Genomic DNA, 21,897 nt, shown 5'->3' with positions numbered 1-21,897 from the left:
TGTTGAATATATTGTAGCTAGTTAATTGGCTAGTTACTACATTGTCATTTATATATGAAAAGTAATAAACTAGGAGTCCCAAATGGACTGATGGTGCAAACCGTCATCATGATCATCATAGAAACCCATAGACGATGGCATGTCCTCCCCAAAAAACAAAGCCTCATCACGATGAGAAATGTACATGTACTGCATCCACATCTTAGGCGAGTCCAATGGCGACTCATTAATCGCCTGAATTTGACTCGGCGACAGTCCCACCGTCACCGGCGCCGCGCCACCACTCGAGCCACCAGCCACCTCCGTCGAAACCGACCCCATTGGCAGTCTCCTAAACCTCATTGCCGCCCCTTGAGCCGCCAACTGCACGTCCGAAGGACTCGAACTCGCTGGCCTCGGAAGACTATCAACCATTTCAGGAAAGTTAAACAGGACCCCTGGTCCTCTGAGGTGCAATGCCGCCGCATCGTAGGCGGCGGCGGCCATTTCGGGGGCCTCGTAGCTAGCTTCCGAGCCATATCCGGGTTTTCTTTCCCGGTTCCCGGATTTCGGACACCCATTTACCCCATTTTCGCTTGCGTACGCCTCTGTACTTGACTGCAGGCTCGTGTACTTCCTCCATATCTGCCCGGAGGGTTTGATTAATTTCTTGGGTCATGTACGAGGTTTGATTCTGAGGAAGAAGAGAGGAAATTCAGTGTGTGGAAACGAAGGAGAACGTCTTCCATGCTCCGAGCAAGTAATGCTCGGCCTTTTTGGGTCCACCCACATGACTTTCACGTGCCTCCTTATTAAGATGAAATTCACATGGGAAAGGCCAAGCCTGTTCCCGGTCTTTTATTTCTCAATTGAGTTTTACCCAGTTATAGGGTGAATCAATTTGGGGTGAATTGGGTTTTACCCAGAGCGGACCCGAGTGAAATGATAAGCCAATCTCTACACCTGTGATTACCTCTGATGATAAAAGGTAGATCTTGGATCAAGTTCTGTAGCCTGAAAGTGTTTATCATCGTGCTCGTCACCCATCATCACAACCCATTCCCTCTTGAAAACTTTTTCTCACCTTCAGCTCTTTAGTTTCTAGGACGCCATCTTCTCCGGGCAATCCGTGTGTGGGAGGCTTGGACGGGCAAGTTGATGGGGTTGAGATCCGGCATGAGGGGATTATGGGATGATCCATAAGGGTGAGGCTAGGTGGCCGTAGAGATCGACGCAGTCGATGGAAGGTGGTGGTTGGGTTGAGGATGGTGGGACGACGGCGGGAAAATTCCGGGCAAGCTGTTGGTAGCGCGTTCCTTGCAGACCTCAATCCTTCTAATTGAAGAAGAAGAAGAAGAAGCAGAAGGGAAATAAATAAATAAAAATACACGGGTGCAGGTGCTGGGTGTTGGCTTTGTGCTTAAATGAATTTTGTTTTTTTTTTTTAACACTTTATTCTCTTTTCCTTTTTCTTTTTTTTTCAATATATAATAAACTGAATTTGTTATGATTTATTAGTTATTGTTCTCGTTTCGACCACATTAGTGACATAGAAATAAAATAGAAAGAAAGATTAAAAAAATTAAATTTTCTAATAGGACGTTGACTGGTTTAAATTTTATTTATAAATTTAACATTTAAGTGTTTAGAAAAACTAACCGCGAAAATCAAGTCCCTCGAATTTTTGAACATTATGGTTGACATAATGGATCGTTATTGAATCGAAGTCGAAAGAGGATAATATTTTGAAAATGGGCATAAAATATCTCAATCAATGCATCCAATGGTCGGTTTTCCCAAAGTCTTATGTCTTGATGGGGTTGCCCTTAGAGGAACGTAATAAACAAATATAGTGTTACTAAGGTGTCATTGCTTGACGATATGGATTGATTTATTAATTTCCAATTTCAATTTTTTAGATCACACAAAATCCTAATATGTCTACTAATGTGGTCCAACTTGTTTATTGGTTGTATAAGAAAATATACCGTCCATAAACAACATGGTGGCGGAAATAGATTTTATCGCAATCGACCATTGAATGTTAACACACTATAAATACATGGGTTGTCTCAATTTTTCAATTTCCATATTTCGAATATATTGATTGCACAAAATCATTATATCCCTCCTAATGTGGTTTTAACTTGTTTATTAGTGTATAGAAAAATATACCTTCTATGAGCAACAAGGTGAAGGAAATATAATTTATCAAGATTGACCGTTGGATGTTATCATGATAAGAAGAAACGGTTATGGTCAAAATTTTAGCTATTTTTGCCGTTATTTGAGACTTGATCTATTAGGTCAACCCTAAACCCTAAATACCCTATAAAACTAATATGCTCATAACCGCTCACTCGCGACTTCTTTTTTTGATCTATCAGCTCTCACACTCTCGTGGCTATGAGCTACATCAACTAATGTAAAAAATTCAGAAAGTTTATCTACTTGTGATTAAGCTCCACTTAGAGAGCTATAAGTGCATAAATGGTTGACCGCTTTATTTGACATCTAAATAACAGCGGATCGGGTTAACTTTTTTATACAATACCTATCAATATACTACAAGTAGATGGGTAATGTAAAATTTATCAATTTTAAGTTTCAATTTTTTGGATCGCACGAAATCCTTATATCCCTACTAATGTGGTTTGAACTTTGTTTATTAGTGTATGGAAAAATATACCTTCTATGAGCAACAAGGTGGAGGAAATATAATTTATTAAGATTGACCGTTAGATGTTATCATGATAAGAAGAAATGGTTATGGTCAAAATTTCAGCTATTTTTGTCGTCATTTGGGTCTCGATCTATCAGGTCAACCCTAAACCCTAAATACCCTATAAAACTAATATGCTCATAACCGCCCACTCGCAACTTCTTTTTTTGATCTGTCAGCTCTCACACTCTCGTGGCTATGAGCTACATCAACTAATATAAAAATTTCAGAAATTTTATCTACTCGTGGTTAAGCTCCCCTTAGGGAGCTATAAGTGCATAAATGGTTGACCACTTTATTTGACATCTAAATAACAGCGGATCGGGTTAAATTTTTTATATAATACCTATCAATACACTACAAGTAGATGGGTAAAATCAAATTTATCGATTTTAAGTTTCAATTTTTTGGTTCGCACGAAATCCTTATATCCCTACTAATGTGGTTTTAACTTGTTTATTAGTGCATGGAAAAATATACCTTCTATGAGCAACAAGGTGGAGGAAATAGAATTTATCAAGATTGACCGTTGGATGTTATCATGATAAGAAGAAATGGTTATGGTCAAAATTTCAGCTATTTTTGTCGTCGTTTGGGTCTTGATCTATAAGGTCAACCCTAAACCCTAAATACCCTATAAAACTAGTATGCTCATAACCGCTCACTCACAACTTATTTTTTTGATCTGTCAGCTCTTACACTCTCGTGGCTATGAGCTATATCAACTAATGTAAAAATTTCAGAAAGTTTATCTACCTGTGGTTAAGCACCCCTTAGGGAGCTATAAGTGCATAAATGGTTGACCGTGTTATTTGACATCTAAATAACAAAGGATCGGGTTAACTTTTTTATACAATACCTATCAATACACTAAAATTAGATGGGTAATGTCAAATTTATCAATTTTAAGTTTCAATTTTTTGGATCGCACGAAATCCTTATATCCCTACTAAAGTGGTTTTAACTGTGTATAGAAAAATATACCTTCTATGAGCAACAAGGTGGAGGAAATAGAATTTATCAAGATTGATCGTTGGATGTTATCATGATACGAAGAAATGGTTATGGTCAAAATTTCAGCTATTTTTGTTGTCGTTTGGGTCTTGATCTATTAGGTCAACCCTAAACCCTAAATACCCTATAAAACTAATATGCTCATAACCGCTCACTCACAACTTATTTTTTTGATCTGTCAGCTCTCACACTCTCGTGGCTATGAGCTATATCAACTAATGTAAAAATTTCAGAAAGTTTATCTACCCGTGGTTAAGCACCCCTTAGGGAGCTATAAGTGCATAAATGGTTGACTGCGTTATTTGACATCTAAATAATAAAGGATCGGGTTAACTTTTTTATACAATACCTATCAATACACTACAAGTAGATGGGTAATGTCAAATTTATCAATTTTAAGTTTCAATTTTTTGGATCGCACAAAATCCTTATATCCCTACCAATGTGGTTTTAACTGTTTATTAGTGTATAGAAAAATATACCTTCTATGAGAAACAAGGTGGAGGAAATAGAATTTATCAAGATTGACCGTTGGATGTTATCATGATAGGGTAAAATCCTCATATAGTACCCGAATTATCACGAAATGTACTTTTTGATACCTATAATTTTTCAGGGAATCCAGTGGTACCTGTACTATCCCACTGTTAGCCCTTATAATACCTCCGTCCATTATTCGGTTAAAAATGCCTATGTGGCGGTTATGTGACACCCATGTGAGTAAAATAGTAAGGGTAAAATAGTCTTTTAATTCATAATTAGAATTATAGAATTTAATATATTGAATATCTATAATTAAAAAACATTTTGACACATAAAAAAAAGAAGATAAATAATACCCAATTTATTATTCACTATTATAGGGGTACTTGGGTCAATTAATTTAAGTACGTTTATTTTTGTATAGTTTTTTTATTTTATGAAAATTTAATATATACTAATTTGGAGATAACTTTTTTCTCGAACAATTAATAGGAATAATCAATAGAGATGGTAGGTAAATCTAGATATTCACTAAATTTAATTATAGGTCTTTCTTTTAATCTAGTCTAATTTATTTTAATTTAGTTTGATAAAAAATTTGTAAAAGAAATATGAAAAATTGGTGTTTTACGATTTTACCCATACTTTAACAGAATAATTGACGGAAGTACTAAAATGGCTAACGGAGTGATAATACAGGTACCACTAGACTCTAAAAATTTGTAGGTACCAAAAAGTGCATTTTGTGATAGTTCAGGTACCATATAAAGATTTTACCCTTTCATGATAAGAAGAAATGGTTATGGTCAAAATTTCAGCTATTTTTGTAGTCGGTTGGGTCTCGATTTATTATCAACCCTAAATCCTAAATACCAAATTTCAATCTTGTATTTATTTCTTTCTAGTTGAAGAGTGAAATGGTAATTCATTGGTTGTAGTATGGCTCATCCTAACACATGTGATTGCACTATTTGTATTAATAGAGGTATCATTGCAAGCACATATGTGCTCAAAATTTTAATATGCTGCTGCAAAATGTCATTTTTATGATGCTTTTACTCGGAACACTTTCTAATAGAAGGATTCAAGATCCATGGCTTGCAAAATAAAATGGTATCCAATTTTCTAGTACTAAATCAGATATAATGATGCTTTCACCATCATAATCAAGCAATATACTTCGTACTTAAAAACTATGGGTCAGTGTAACCCAACAAACAGGTCTTGCCTTGTAGCCACTGAACAGAGAGAAACCTTAACGTCATCCATGCATATCAATAACTAAATCCAGCACATAGCATATCAATAACTAATCCAGACATGATCAATTATTAAAGGATCAAGTGCAACAACTAAATAGATAAAGAATGAACAATAAAAAGTTAATTTCATTTAACAAATGTTTACACTCTTGTAGTGTGTTACTGTGTTACCAATTAATTGGTTTTGATATCAACAGATCGACAGGAATAACAAAGAAACTAGCTAAAAGACCAAGCCAAAAGTTGAAATTCCGATTAGCATCCAATACAGTTATCAAATGTCTGAGAAAGATATGGAACACCAAAACTTTGTGTTGTCGAGAAGTTGTATCCCAAGAAAATACACCATCACTCATTGCAAAAGATTGTTGTTGCTGCATTATAAACCTCCAACAAAAGACAAAACGAAAGAATGTTGGTCATAACTTAATGCCATTCTTTCCATTACAGAAACAGCAGAAAATATCAATTCATTGTATAAGCCAAAAACTGTAACTAGCAGTAAGACCAGTGATATCAGATTGTAATTTTACACTCTCCATCTCCTGAAGAAACTCGAATGAATTCCATTGCATAAATAAATTTAAAGCATACCCATTTAGCAACAATCACACAAAACCCACAAAATTGTAAATCATTTGCAATGCCGATCTAAAAGATCTACTCTTTAGCAATCACACAAAACCCACAAAGTTGTAACAAGCAGAAAAATTAGATGAGATTTGTAAAATGTAGAGCAGAAAATTGACGTAGATCGAGAGTCGTAAAACTAGAGAGTTGAAATTTATAGAAGTTAAGGAGAACTCACTAGGCTAGCTGCTGCTGTGAGTAGACACAAAACTGGGGCTCTGAGAAAGAGTTTTGCCGATGTCAACCAATTGGAGTTGAACCCATTGTGGAATTGAAATAGCCTAAAATAAATTTGGAGGAGGGAGACGAGAAGGATGTCGTTTCATTCGCTGGGATATCTATGGCTACCCCATCAGCGATGAAGAATGCCCAGTTACTGCATCAGTTGATCTTTGACAACGTGGATTCCCAAATCTTTTGATTTTTTACTAACAAGTTTAACTGTTTAAACCGTTTAAAACACAGTTGTTTTCAACCAAAGAGAATAGAAGAAGCAAGTCACCCGGTTGACATTTTCAACCATTAGATTTTAAGCTTCATATCCAACAGTCCAGAATAGGCTGACGTGCCCAAGCATGGCAAGCTCGGAGCACGGAAGAATTTTCGGAAACGAAGGGGTTTCAGTAAGAATTTGGTTTAGTGTCTGAGTGGGGTTATATATGATTGTTTTTGTATGCATCGGTGATTATTATAGAATTATTATGAGAGGAGGTGGAGTGAGCTTCCATGTAGTTACCCTTAAATGGGAAGATGCTAAGCAATTTTAACACGTGCATGAATTGTTCTGGAATTTTGAAAGAAGCAATCACATCATGCCATGTGATTACGTTACGTACATATTTACGTACACACGCATCTATATTACTATGCTACCTTAGGAGAAGCTAGGGATGATAATCATTTAGCTATCGAATATGAAACCAGTCCAATATGGATCATACACCATACATTTGTTATCTTTATGGTCACTTTAGCCATTGCATATATAATTATATATTACATAATATCCAATTATTCATCTATTACATTAATTAATTTAGAAAATCGTATATAATTTTTCAACATGTGCATGATCAATCATTCTTGAATTTTGAAAGAAGCAATCACATCACGCCACGTGGTTATGTTACGTACACATTTACGTACACACTACACACGTATCTATTTTACTCAGGAGAAGCTAGGGATAATGATAATCATTTAGCTATCGCATATCAGAAACCAGTCCAATATGAATATAGGATCATACACCCCCATTTGCTATCCTTATGGTCATTTTTAGCTGTTTTTTTTTTTTCAACTGTTTAAAGAGGATCAAATGATTGCACTCCTACCCCTATGGTGACTCGAACCCATGACCTGGATCTTAGATAGTGGGTGCTCTAACCACTGAGCTAACACCACTTCGTCAAGGTCATTTTTAGCTGTTGAATACATATTACATAATACTGAATTATTCCTCTACCATTAATTAATTTAAAAAATTCGTATATAATGCTTTTAACTATGTACCAATTATATTCACACTTAACAGAATAACTATTTTTTAATTACTTTTAGGGATGACAAAAATCCCCAGCGGGGCGGAGCTCCATTGAATACCCGCCCCTAAGGGCATCTCCCACCGTAAGCCATAATCCTATTTATGGCCTACAACATGCTCCCACCGTAAGCTATATCCCAAATGCCAAGAAAAAAATTTGGCCTTCTCAAATTTGCTAGGCCAAATTTGGGCTCAGATTTGGTAAGCCAAATAGTGGGCCCTGCTGACTTTTTTTTTTTGTTTCATTAATAACATGAATTTTACATTTAACAAAAATCATTTTTCCTATATACATGAGTTATTTATAATGTTACTAAATATTAAAATTACATCATTGTAAATATCTTGTTGAGATCTTCAATATGAGCCCAATATTTGATATGTTTGGAATTTTTAAAATAAATATGTAACCATTAATTTTTACGATACACTTATTTTCATTTAACTAAATCGACTAGTTTTCTTGATAGCCTCGTCAAAACCATACTCGAAAATATATTCTGAGTTGGGAATATATTGATAGCCATTAGATGTGATGATATTTGATTTTAGCCTACAGAATTTGGTCTACGGCGGCAGCACTGTTTTTTGTTGGTAGGCTAAAAAAGCATATTAGAGGGAATATTCTGTTTTTGGTAGGCTAAAACCATTTGGCTTTTAGAGCATCTTTAGCAGACTCTTTATTGTGGCTCCTTAGCTATTTTGGAGAGCATGTTTAGCTTTTTTTCTATTTTAGCAGCTGCACCAGACTCCTAAGAGCATCTTTAGCAATGCTAGCCATATTTTAGTCATTTTTTAGCTAAAATAGCTAAAAAGTTATTTTGGCTAGCCAGTTTTAAAACACGTCTGCACCAATGCTCTCTATTATAGCTAACCTTGAATATTTAAATTACATAACCCTAATTTTTCAACGGCTATTTTTTATTATGTGAAAAATTGATCTCAACGGCTACTTTTTCTTGGTGGTCAAATTGATCAGTTCTTTGCTTGCTGAGAGCAAAGATAGATATCTATTTTCATATCAGATATGATCTGCTCTAAATTAAAGCGAAACTAAATCTTTTGTGCAAGAAAATGATATCAAAGAGATATATATTAGGCTAACCGACATCATATTAAAAAAGATACATATTTTGCTAGCAAATCATATAAAAAAGATACACATTCATTTTTGAGATATGTATATTTATGAAAGATTTGGCAAAGCAACAAACAATGGAAATTGATCATTCTCATTTACTTGGAAAGATTAGTTGCTTGCTTGACGAACATGCAAAGCAATAATATATATTGATACCCGGTTTTCAATCTTTCATCTCATATCTCAACTTCATTTAGTCTAGACATCTCATTTATATTGTGTCCAATGGCGAGTCAATCCATAGCAAGTCGTTGGATGCGTAAGAGGTTCCTGAAAAAGAATGATATTGCGGATGAAAAATATGAAGATAATCTGATTAAGCGGGTAGTTGAGGAGAGGGAAAGACCAATACGCCGTGGTTCAATCAAAGGTAGGATTGTTGTTCCACGCTATATAACTAAAGGTCATGAAAATCTCTACCGTGACTACTTCGCTGATCCACCTATATTTTCTGATAATGTTTTTCGGAGAAGGTTCCGAATGAGACGTCATGTTTTTCTTAGAATTCAAAATGCAGTGCTTTTATGTGATCCATATTTCTTGCAAAAAAGGAATGCTGCTGGAGCTATCGGGTTGTCATCATATCAAAAGATAACTGCTGCACTACGAATGCTTGCTTATGGAGTTCCAGCAGATTATGTAGATGAATACGTTCGAATAGGTGAAAGTACTGCTCTAAAGAGTCTTAAAAGGTTTGTTAATGCTGTAGTTGTTATGTTTGGTGATGAGTATTTGAGACCACCAAATAGTAACGACATAGCTAGATTGCTTTCAATTGGTGAAAAACGTGGATTTCCTGGAATGTTGGGGAGCATAGACTGTATGCATTGGAGATGGAAAAATTGTCCATCTGCATGGCAAGGTATGTATTCTGGTCACTACCATGAACCAACAATTATATTGGAAGCTGTAGCTTCATATGATCTTTGGATTTGGCATGCATTTTTTGGGTTGCCAGGATCTCACAATGATATCAATGTGTTAGATCGGTCTTCTTTATTTGATGACCTAGCCACAGGACGTGCTCCTCCTGTCAACTATTTAGTTAATGGCAAACCGTATAATATGGGATACTACCTTGCTGATGGTATATATCCAACATGGGCGACATTTGTAAAGACAATACCAGCTCCACAAGGAAATAAGAAGAAACACTTTGCTAAACAACAGGAGGGAGCAAGAAAAGATGTAGAGCGAGCATTTGGAGTACTCCAAGCACGTTTTGCAATTGTACGAGGACCAGCACGTTTATGGAATCAAGAGACACTTAAGGATATCATGACAACATGCATAATAATGCACAATATGATTGTGGAAGATGAGCGAGATGATGACCACTATATTAGAAATATTGGTCGAGATCGTGATAGTGAAATTGATCAAATCATTGAGAATTATGATATAGTTGGAGAGCCTTCAAATGTATTACCATCACATGAGCGAACACAAACATTGATGGAGTTCATTGACAACCATCTCCGCATTAAAGATGGGGAGACTCATTCTAGACTACAAGGAGATCTTATCGAACACTTATGGCAGCTACATGGAGGAGAATGAATTATCATTTTGTAGTACTCATTTTAGTTATTGGTTTCTGTTTCAATTACACAATTGAATAAAACACAGTATTTGTGTTGAAATTTACATAAAAAATGATGAAATTGTACTGCATTAAATTTTTGAATTCAATACAAGTTTTCTGCTATGAGCAATGCATAAAGAACAGTACTAAGTAATCTTGAATGAATCTGTAATTATTTCAAAACTTAAAGAGAATAAAGAAATTATTGAAACTCTTTCAAGTCTTATGAAGAGAACAGTACAAAATTGGAATAGAGTGTCACTAAGATAACGATTCTGCTAAGCACCATAGTTAGCCAAGTTGCCAAGTGTATTGCCTTGATAACAATTCTTAATTTGATTCTTTTGTTTTTGTAATCTTTTTAATCCAAGCTGAGGTAAAAAAGTCTTGCAATGAGCTCTGTAGCCTGGAGATTTCACCAGACCACACACATGATTTTTCAACAGTGCCAATTTACTTATATTTTAAACTCTTTTCGGCTTTCTTGCTCTTTAGTTTGTAGTTACCTATCTCTCCATTTTCTTATAATGCCTACCCCACTGTAGCCACTCGATTTCAACTTTTACATGAATAAAACTAGGATCCCTAACACTGAAGTGAGTAATACCACTTGGTTCACAAGTTCTATAAAGCTTATGTCTTTCAATCAGAACCAGAATCTCCTTATCGACTATATAACAACAAATAAACAAATTCATCATTCAAAAGAAAAATTTGGATAATAATCATCACTGACCTTAACAGAACAGAGAGAATAGATAGAAGTACATCATCAGCTCTCAATGTAGCTGAAAACGTACAACTTTCAAAGCAACAAAAAATGAGAAAAGAAAGAGACTAGCACCAAAAAATGAACTGACATCTAGTTCGCACATCACAGGTAACTCCAAACTAGTTTCCATTAGTAGCTCTTTTTGCTATGATTTCCTGTTGAAGTCCTCTAAAATATTCTGCCCGCATTGGTTCCATTGTAGAAGTATCAATTGCCATTATTGCATTATCCTCTTTTCGAACTTGAATTTCAAGTTCTTGTTTCCTCAGCTTAATGTTCTCTTGTTCTGCATCATACATCAGTTGAAATTGCTCATCCTCCTTATGAGCATGTTCAACTTTCAGAGCATAATAGTCTCCTAATTCAGATTGGGCTGCTTCCACTTTCTCTTTAGCTTTTGCCTTCCTTGCCAAGGTCTTGGCAGCCTTTTTGCCTATAGGCCTCTCCAAGCATGGAGACTCATTACCTTCAACATTGCCATCAGCTAAATCTATTGTATCTGGGCTAGCAGATGGAGTGATAGGAGACGAAGTAGTAGGAACCGTTGCATGAGTTTTCTTTGGTTTTTTCCTAGAGAGTTCCAAGTTCCATTTCGGGTGGAACTTCAACACATGCCAACAATGCTCATATGTAAAGTTGTATCCTCGCTCCCTCCTAAACTTTTGTTTGGCTTCCACAATCTGAACAAACATAAAAACAAAATAGAGTTAGTTATTCTATACTATGTAACTTGGAATATATCACATTGGTAATTTAGATTACCCTATCTTGTTCAGTTGTACCACTTGCTCTTGTCCTTTCAATTTCAGCAATATAGCCACAAAATTTGTTCACATCCAGTTGAATTCCAGACCAGCGATGCATGAGAGAACCCTGATTACGATCACACTCTAGTTCAAAGTTCTTCTCAGCATAGAAATAGTCCCAAATTCTTTTCCAATAAGCAGCACCTTTTTGATCATTTCCTATTGCTGGATCAAGGGTAGTATTGAGCCAGGCAGACACAAGAAGGTTGTCTTCTTGAATGGAGAAATTCTTGGCTCTTTTAGCTTTCTTTGTGGTTTTGGGTTCACTTTGAGCAGCAACTTGACTTTGAATAGGGTTCTGACTATAGCTAATAGCATCGCCAGATGCAGGATAACCAAACGTTGAAAACATATTATCATTATGCCCTGAGCTTCCATTGAGGATATTGGCATAATTTAAAATATCCTCTCCTAAATCTATTGCAACACGGGGGACTTGAGCAGAATCCATCTACATGTATAGGAATTGATAATCAACATAAGAAAACCAGACACCATGTGATAAAATAACCAAGTTAGACCATCTTGCTGCTGCATACTTCTTCTTTTATGGTTTGCATTATCAAATCAAGTATAGACTGGCCAAGAAAAGATCTATATATATATATATATATAGGCATCAGCTTTCAATTCATTCCTGTAATCATCAGCTCTCAATTCATTCCCACTTATCTTTTAATTCCACAACATATACATATAGGCATGATATGTTATAAAAACCATCGTCCAAAGCATACACATAGATAGACAAGCCTCTAGAAGCAACAGATTAAAGACATCAAAGCATATCACTGAGTAAAACATCAATTAATCTCATTCAAATCTGATCTACACCCATAATTTGATACCCACCAACGTACTCAAGTTCCAAGAAATTGCAGTGATTCTAGATCTATGATTAATCAAACAAAGAAATACTTACCGTACAAAAAACTAGAATAGCCCCAAATCCCTTTATCAGGGTTTGAATTTCACCACAAATTTCCGTAGCCCAAACCAAAAAATTTTGAAATCGAAGAACATCAAGGAAAAAGAAAGGCAAGAGAAGAGGAAGACGATTACCTAGACGTTTGAATTTGAACGAAATTGCCCGTTGGAGGAGATAGCGAGCATCTCGAATTTCTCTCTCCTCTCCTAGATTTGGCGAGCGTAGTAGCGAAAACCATTTTGGCGAACGATATAGCGAGTCTGCTGGAGGCCTGATTTTGCTACGTTCCGCTTCTCACGCTCGCTAAAATAGCGTAGAATCACTTTTGGCGAGGCTGGTAAAGTTGCTCTAAGTGACTCTCTATTATAACTTTTAGCTATCTCGCTCCTAAATATAGAGAGTGGAATGAGCCTCTCTATAATTTAAAACATTCCTTTTAAGTTATTTTATGTAATTTATAAATACATTTAAACTATTTAATATTCATTTAAAAAATAATATAAATTCAAAACTAGCTAAAATAGAGAGCATTGATGCATACGTCATTCTAAAGTGGCTAGCTAAAATGACTTTTTAGCTACTTTAGCTAAAATTTGACTCAAAAATGGCTAGCATTGCTAAAGATGCTCTTAGCCTACCATGGGAGATGCTCTAATGGGAGGAGAATTCGGGGACAAATGGGGAATGGGGATGAGGATGGGGATCCCCAATCCCCACTATCTAAGATTGGGGATGGGGCGGGGATGGTATTGTGATCCCCATCCCCAAACCCGCCCCAATAATATATACATATATTTAATTTATATAAATATATTAATTTATTTTTTATAATATAAATCACAAATATATACATTTACTACTTTACTTTAATGACTACACTTTTACTTTAATATAGTTATTTTTCATGTATCTTATACCTCTTTTTAAGCAAACACAAAAACTTGTATAAACTTGACATAATTAAAAGCTAGGGCAGCGCTATGTGTGCCACCACCAAACCAAACAACAAAGCGACCTCCGTCGCTATTCTGTTGATCCCAAACCCAGCAACATGTCCAACATTGATGCTGTAACCTCGTCCTTTGCTGCATCACTTGCGCTTGCTAGCAGTGATGTCGCAGATGTCTCAAGAGCCTCGAATGGAATCCAGCGACGTGCCAAGCAATCTTTTCTGTTGGCACGTCCTTTAGTGAAGAAACCGGCTGCTTTGAATGATCTGAAACATTTTTTCCGGCAAGTATGGGTCCTTGACAAAGGTTTCAAGATTCAAGAGCGGGCTCTAAACCGTTTTGTCCTGGAATTTGATTTGCGCAAGGATCGTAGCAAGGTTTTAAAGGGTGGACCATGGCGTTTTAACCAGGCTCCGGTTGTGCTTCAGGAGTATGACACTATGATGGCATCAAGGCTATTGAAGAGGTTGATCTGACTGTCCTCTTCTTCTGGGTTCGACTTAGTAATATTCTGCCATTGTTTGAGGAGCCTGACATGATCAGAGGTATTGCTTCTGTGGCTGGTAAGTATCTTGAGTTGGATGATAAACTCTTTGCAAATACGGGTAAGGTTAGGGTTCATGTGGCACATGATATTTCGAAACCTTTTTTCCTCAAGAAAACCCTAAAACTGGCACCTGGAGTAGAGGTTGAAATTTCATATTTTTTTGAAAACCTGGTAGGCAAGTGTGATCATTGCAATTTGATTTATCATGAGGGAGACTATTGCCCTTTGCTTGGTAGCCATGCCACAACAGGTATAAGACGCAGCACTGGAGAACAGAGGAAGGATTTGGTTGGTCCTTCTCTAGGGTTTGCGGCTAACACTTTTGTAGATGGAACCTTTCGTTTTCAGGGTGTGCAGACACCTATTTTTCCATCTATCTACAGGTCCTTATTCCAGCCCAAGGAAGCTTCTAAAGCACGTAAACCTATCATACTGCATGACAGAGTCCTAAGTGCCACAGGAATGGAGAAAGAGGTGCACCAACCTTTAGCGATGGCAGTAATTGCAGCTCCGGACATGGAGGTCTCATCTTCTGAACTTATCGCTCCAAGTGAAGGCATGGAATTTGATAAGAAGGTAGGGTCTGCAAGAAATAGCCCGAGAGCCTCTAAGGATGCAGAACCAGCTGTACCGGTTGAAGCAGAGAACAAGGAGAGTAGGGGCGACAAGCGTCACCTCCCCCCCTCTCCTTCAAAGTCTCCCCAAAAACTAAAGATTCTGTTACCAGAATTATTCAAACCGTTGCTGCCAGATATCCAGGCAAAGAAACTAAAACTGCCTATGTTTAAAAGTAAGTTCTCTGCCAGATCTTTGGGTATGGTTGAAGCTCCTGGAAATATTTTAGTGCCTAAAGATGTGATGCAAACAAGCTCTGGCACAAAGAAGAAAAGAGGAAGGCCTCTGGGAGCAAAGAATAAAAATCCTCCAAAGTCAAAGAAGGTTGTGGATGCGCAAGAGAATTGTTTTGCTTATCTCTCCAAACCTCCTAGCCCAACTGTTAAGGGCAAGGAGAAAATTTAAATTTTGTTTTTATTTCTAAACTTTGCCTAATTGCTATGTATTGCTTTTCATAGTTATTAGGCTCACTTTTGAATAAGTGAGCACTGGTTGTCTAATGGGTGGTGCTAGTATACCACGTCCTAAACTTGTCTAAAGATGGCAAGGGAAGATATGTATCTGTGCCATTCTGGCTTGAGTTGAATGAAATGATTGATTTGGTTAAAAAAAAAAAACACTTTTACTTTAATGGTGTTTTGACTTTTGCACTCACTTGATTTATGAATTTAATCATATTTGTTCAAGGAAAACCTAATTTGTGTTTAGCCCAAACTCTAGGTTACTTGACCTAGTGGTAATAGGATTTAATTAGAAGGATCTAGAATCCTATTCAATGTAGAATTACTTTCCTTGTATGATTGAGATTCTATGCATTGTAATCCTCTATATAAAGAGGCCTCTATTATCAATGAGAATACACAGCAAATTCCTCTCAAATTCAGTTTCTCTAAAACACGTTATCAACACGAAGCCCTAACCCTGAAATCCTAAATTCGTAGCCTTCAAATCCCAGAAACCACCCCCGCCCACCTTGAAGATCCCAACTCCAGGAGTCCAGAACCGGCGACCCCACCCCCAGAACCGGCCGGCAAACCACCGAACCGGCCACCGGAAAAACCAAAGGTTTCCCTGCCCGGTTCAAAGCCTTCCTCACCACCTCCTGCAGCCATACTCAACCACCTGCAGCATCTACACCCCAGTAACCCGAAACCGGAAATTTGATCACCGGAACCGGTCAAAATTCCACCGAACCGGCCACCGGTATCCTCCAAACCTGAACCGGCAGAAGAAGAGAAAAAAAAAAAAAAAAAAAAAGGAGGGAGGAGGAGGCCCCAGCCCAAGCCCACTTGCTGAAGCCCAAGCCGCCAAGCCCCAAAGCCCAAAAAGTTGGGCCCACATGCAGCAAGCCACCAAGCCGCCAAGCCTCTCTGCCACGTCAGCACTGGACCTGCCATGTCAGCAATTCGGTCAACGGCCGGTCAACACTTTTCCGGCCAACTTCTGGCGACTTTTTCCGGCCACTTTCCTGTCAGCTACAGTAACTCTGGCAGCTACAGTAACTTTTCTAGCGACGACTTTTTCCGGCCATCTTTTTAAGGTAAACTTTTCTAAAAGTTCCCGTTTTTTGAAGTTTTTTTTATTTCTTCTTCTTTTCTCGGGGACTTCCAACATCCCTTCTTCTACCCCCCTTTCTTCTTCATAGGGGAGACCAATAGCCGAACTGTGGGAGTTCGTGCTCACTCCAAGCTTGGAGCTTGTAGAGTCCTCCAAACTTAGAGTTTGTTGAGAAGAAAATGATCGACCACATATATCGTTGTTTCGATCTAATCCAAAATCCTTCTTGGAATCGGATTTTCTTAGAAGCGACTACGCTCAGAAAATTCCTAATTTGTTGGAAGCGACTACGCTCAGAAATTTAATAGTTTTTCGTGGTAGCCTTTTCGCTCCGAAACTAACCCTAATCTTGTGTTGTTTTTCAGGATGAGTAACCTGAACAAGTTGAACTTCGTTCCACTAGAAACAACTGGCGCAGGATACCATAGGTGGGTCCGAAATGTGCGCCAACATCTTAAGGCTGATGGACTTCTAGAAGCCATCCAAGAGCCTGGTCAGAACGTGCTCTCCATTGAGCAAGCTACTGCTTTCGAAGCAAAACAAGCTAAAGCCATAATTCTCATGACAAGGCACATGAATGACGTGCTCCAAAATGAATACCTCAATGAGGAAGACCCAAGAAAGCTATGGGAAGAACTTGAGCAGCGATTTGGCAACGTTCGTGACTCCCTGCTTCCTGATTTAGAAGTGCGATGGCATAGCCTTCGCTTTTGTGATTTCAAGTCTGTGCTTGATTATAACTCGGAAGCTCTTCGTATCAAATCTCTGATGGAGTTTTGTGGCCAAGCCATAACTGATACGATGTTGATCGAGAAGACTCTCTCTACCTTCCCCGTCTCTACACTGATGATTTCAAAGAATTATCGGATTGATGTAAATGCAGGACGTATCACAAGGTTTCATGAGCTCATTGGCGCCATGAACGTAGCTGAAAAGCACGATAATATCCTTGTGAAGAACTATAATGCTAGACCCGTGGGAACTAAGCCTATTCCGGAGTTTAACTATAGTCGCGCCCCAAAAATTGATACGTGCAAAAGCATTCGCCAATTTAAACCCTGAAAATGTCGAACGTTAGTATAGGATAAGCAGGGATCGTTCTAAACCGGGGATTGAGGGTGCTAACATGTGAGACAAAATTAAAGAAAAGAATATACACATTTACGAAATCAAAGATATAATATACAAGTTTCACACGAAATTAAAAACATATACAAGTTAAGTTAGAATTAAATTAGAAATCCATATACAACACAAATACAAACAACAAATCCTAGTTAAACTCTAACTACACAAATTCATGTATAACACAAACACATATTACTATTCACGAAAACACTATTCACGGAATTAAAATATATTTTCAGATTATTTACTTAATTATTTACGATTTACATGCATACTAAAAACCTAAATCGATTTTATTTGTTTACAAATATACAAGAACACAAAACATAAACGAAGGGGGGTTTTAAAGATCAAAATATAAATTTTCAGAAAACAATAAAAGAATAAAACGTTTTCTATACAAAGGTGGGAAAAGAAGAACTTTTGGAAAACAATTTTTCAAGAACTAATCAAGAACAATCCATTCATGCAATCTTTAATCTTTTAGTTACCATGGAACGATATCAACCAAGAAACAAAGTTACAAGCGCCCAATGTCCCTTATATGACTCCCCTTTACACAATTGAGTAGAACAAGCGCCTAAACAATATATTTCGAAGACAAGTATCACACAATCAAAGCAACTCATGATCTCATGCATTCGAATCATTAAGAACAAGTGAAAGTTTAGTCAATAAATATGCAAATTCAAGTACTCAAAGCAAGTCTTTTCATTACATGCATAATCTGATCTTGACCTTTGTACAAAGCCTTTACTACCATATTGAACTAGGATCAACAAGCGTTCACCTAATTACTAGCTCCAATTACATGCAATCATCCTAAGTTGCGCACCCAAAGAACAAGAACACATAAAAGTTTTCCATAAAACAAAATCAGATTATCATTCCATATTTCGGCAACCAACAAAGATCAAACACACATAAACCAATCAATCATTGAAAAGAACATCAAAATCGCATTCAAAAATCAGATTGTCAACTCATGGTTTCGGTTTTACACATAAGGAAATCAAAACAGAAAATACAAATACAAAAACACTAAACCGTAAAGAAAACATAGGGAAGATGGTATGAACAACCCTTGACTACGTCACAAGGTCCAAAGCAGATCCAAGGTAGCAACACAAGGTAGAATTCACCGCTAGGATGGAGGATGGCACGGCTGGGAACTTGTAGATGCAAAAACCTGAAACTCAAGAGCAAACCGGTGAGAAACGAAGTTGTGGAGAATAAAGTGTTACCCCTGGACGTCTAATACACAAGGTATATATAGTAGAATGTCCCAAGGCACTCCCAATTCGTTTCTACTTGGTTTCTCTTAGTTCGTGTTGATTTAGGACTTCTTTCTCACAAAACAGATTTCCGGCAGGATTGACCTCAGTCCACTAAAACGGCCATAACTTGCTCTAGAAAATAGCTATTGACGAACCGTAAAACGGTCTGGAAACTAGACATCCGTAGCTTTCCAACCATATAAAGATCATAATTTTCTGAGCTCTGAAAGATTTATGACACTCCGTTGAAGTTGACTGATCTGCACAGGTAGATTTCCGAATCTGTAATGGATTTGACTTTTAATGCACAAGTTCAGTCCAATTCGGTTTTCCTTCACATCACATGCCTCTCACATGCCTTGTACACCTATTCTAAAGTAGAAACGTCAAGAACCTTCAAGAACCCTCAAGAATCTCACGAAATTCCAATCCTTACTCAACAAGAAATCCAAACTCCATATTGCTTTGTAATTCGAATCTCTTGTTGCTTCCTCCTCCATGTGCACGGCATATGACCTTCTTGAGACTTCTAGATGCTTCATGATCGTTCCATAGCTCTCCTAGTATGAGTAGAACTCCATATGCAAGTAGGTTTCCTAGTTGAATACAAACTTCTTTTCTGCGATTCTTCTACACTCTTCCGGAACCTTCTTGAGTAATCCTTGTCCAACAGGGACTCCTTATCACACTAGGATTCCATATTTGAGTAGAATTGGGTTTCCTTGTCCAAGTAGAACTTCTAATTTCCGCGACTTAAGAGTTTGAATCCAAGTCAGCTTCTGATTCCTACTCCAACTAGGATTCCTTTTCCTAGTCAAACTGGGAGAACTTCCATTTCTTCATTTCTTTCCATTTCTGCGCCACTTGTGCCTTCCTTAGCTATTTTTGGACTTTGAGACTCCATTTTCACCTGAAAAAGACTAACTAAGTTAAATTGATCAAAATAAAGGAAATAACTTAGCAAAATATAGGGTTTAAACATTATAAACGTCGCATTTTATGCTCCTATCAGCGCCCCCAATGGAGGACGCAAGGAGCGAAACCCTAAGAATAGGGACAATTCTGGACATTCTGGTCCATATGTTCGCCCTAAAGAGGAAGGAAATCGCCAAGAGAAGCGTGCACGGAACCGTGGAGGTCAACGTGTGAAGAGAGAGAGAGGCGGAGCCTCCGACCATGGTGGTAACGCCACCAAGAGGATAGGTCGTCCAAATTGCGCCCCAATGGCGCCTCGATCAAGGGAGCCTGACCATAATGATGTTTGTTTTCGATGTGGATCAACTGAACATTGGGCCAAATCATGTACCGCACCCCAGAATGTTGCAAACGCATACAAGACGTATCGTGAAGCAAGGGAAGCGAATTACATGGCACAAGAAGATCAAGATGGCGATCTAGATCTAAGGGTGGAAGACTACAAGGATCAAGACCCAGAAACTGGCGATTTTGATTAAGTCTTTTTATTTTCCAAGAGTTGTAGGCGATTGCCATATTACTTTTTATTGGATTAGATTTTCTTTGATCATAGAAACAATGATGTACTCCGTTGGCTTATGAATAAATTTTCGAGTTCTTTTCATTATGACTCAATTTTGATTCTAAGCATATTACTTTGTGACTGCAATGGCTAGGCCATCAATATTAATTCAAGGACATGGAATAGCCCAAGTTCCCCTTGCCAAAAGGCACCTTGATTATTGTCGCAAAAGCTCTCTATGCTCATAGGGAAAATCACACCTATGAATAGCCAACGAATTCCATGCGAAAATGCATGTAGAGAACGGAAATGAGTTCCTTTGCATTACCTCTAATGATTGCGAACAAAGACGCATCTTAGAGAAGTTTATGTGTCTCTCTAGTGGACTTTATGTCACTATTCGAGCTATTAAATCCAATAAAGTTATGAGAGAAGATCTCTTGGATTTAGACACATATTGGCTTTGTCACGACAGGATAGGTCATCCTGGTCATGATATGATGATCCATCTACAAAAAGACTTCACACGGACATCTTTTACTAAGCCTGTTCCTTAGGGAAATTTGGACTGAGACCGTCCTATGCAAAGGATATGACATTACTCATTCTGTTCTTACAAAGAATCCGTAGGGATTTTGTGGATTGATTCAACCAACTTGCGGACGTTTAAATATCTCATGATGTTGGTTGACACGCAAACACACTGGTTACGTGTTGTGCCATTGTCCACTTGTAATGCTGTTTATGCTACACTCCTAGCACATATCATACAACAACGGGCTCACTCCCCGAATCATCCTATTTAGTCAATTGGATTTGACTATGCTAGAGAGTTTACATCGAAGACTTTCGATGGTTATTGCATTGGGACTAATGTTGGACATTATATTCCCCTGAACACACCCAAATGGTCTCACGGAAATGACTACGATGGTAGTCTGAACATTGGTAATGCGCACCAATCTTCTTACATCCGCTTGGGGTGATGCAATATCGCATGCAGCTATGCTAATTCGTCTACAACCTAATGCCACTCAATGTACCTCTGCGTTACAGCTAGTGACTGGGTACACATCTTTTGTACTTACGCACATTTGAGTGAGCCATTTTTGTGCCAATTGCGCCGCCACAGCGCTCTATGATGGGTCCTTACAGACGAATGGGCAACTACGTTGGATTTGAGACTCCAACAATCGTCCGCCACTTAATGCCCTTGCAAGGCGATCTCTTTACCGCTAGATTAGCGGGTTGTCACTTTGATGAGACAATCTCCCTGTCGTTCGGGGGAGATAAGAACACAGATGTTCAACAGGAACGACAGGAATTGTCGTGGCCTGTCCCCACTATGTCTCATCTCGATCCCTGTTAAAGTGACAAGATCACACAAATATGCTGCAAACAAACCTGCAAGGAAGGACGTCCCTACGAGAGGACGTAGCGCCACCGCACACGGAGGTGGGTATGGCGCCAACGCCAAAGAG

General features: G+C 37.8%; 3 protein-coding genes across 3 annotated transcripts; 1 reads left to right on the top strand and 2 right to left on the bottom strand.

Moving 5' to 3' along the window:
- Nucleotides 1-69: 69 nt before the first annotated feature.
- LOC112180617 (ethylene-responsive transcription factor ERF022) lies at nucleotides 70-486 on the bottom strand. The gene has a single exon (XM_040511524.1). It carries the CDS (start codon nucleotides 484-486, stop codon nucleotides 70-72), a length of 417 nt encoding a protein of 138 aa, XP_040367458.1.
- An 8,513-nt stretch (nucleotides 487-8,999) lies between these two features.
- LOC112178218 lies at nucleotides 9,000-10,334 on the top strand. The gene has a single exon (XM_024316401.1). It carries the CDS (start codon nucleotides 9,000-9,002, stop codon nucleotides 10,332-10,334), a length of 1,335 nt encoding a protein of 444 aa, XP_024172169.1.
- A 647-nt stretch (nucleotides 10,335-10,981) lies between these two features.
- LOC121050871 (glutathione S-transferase T3-like) lies at nucleotides 10,982-12,981 on the bottom strand. Its single transcript, XM_040512269.1, has 3 exons — nucleotides 12,860-12,981; nucleotides 11,894-12,388; nucleotides 10,982-11,811 (listed from the first exon to the last, which is right to left on the bottom strand). The coding sequence occupies exons 2-3, from the start codon at nucleotides 12,386-12,388 to the stop codon at nucleotides 11,251-11,253; spliced, it is 1,056 nt and encodes a 351-aa protein (XP_040368203.1). The 5' UTR covers nucleotides 12,860-12,981; the 3' UTR covers nucleotides 10,982-11,250.
- Between the last annotated feature and the right edge of the window lie 8,916 nt (nucleotides 12,982-21,897).

Source organism: Rosa chinensis, chromosome 7, assembly GCF_002994745.2.
Source record: "Rosa chinensis cultivar Old Blush chromosome 7, RchiOBHm-V2, whole genome shotgun sequence".
NCBI lineage: Eukaryota > Viridiplantae > Streptophyta > Magnoliopsida > Rosales > Rosaceae > Rosa > Rosa chinensis.
This window is presented reverse-complemented; position numbering and strand designations above follow the sequence as displayed.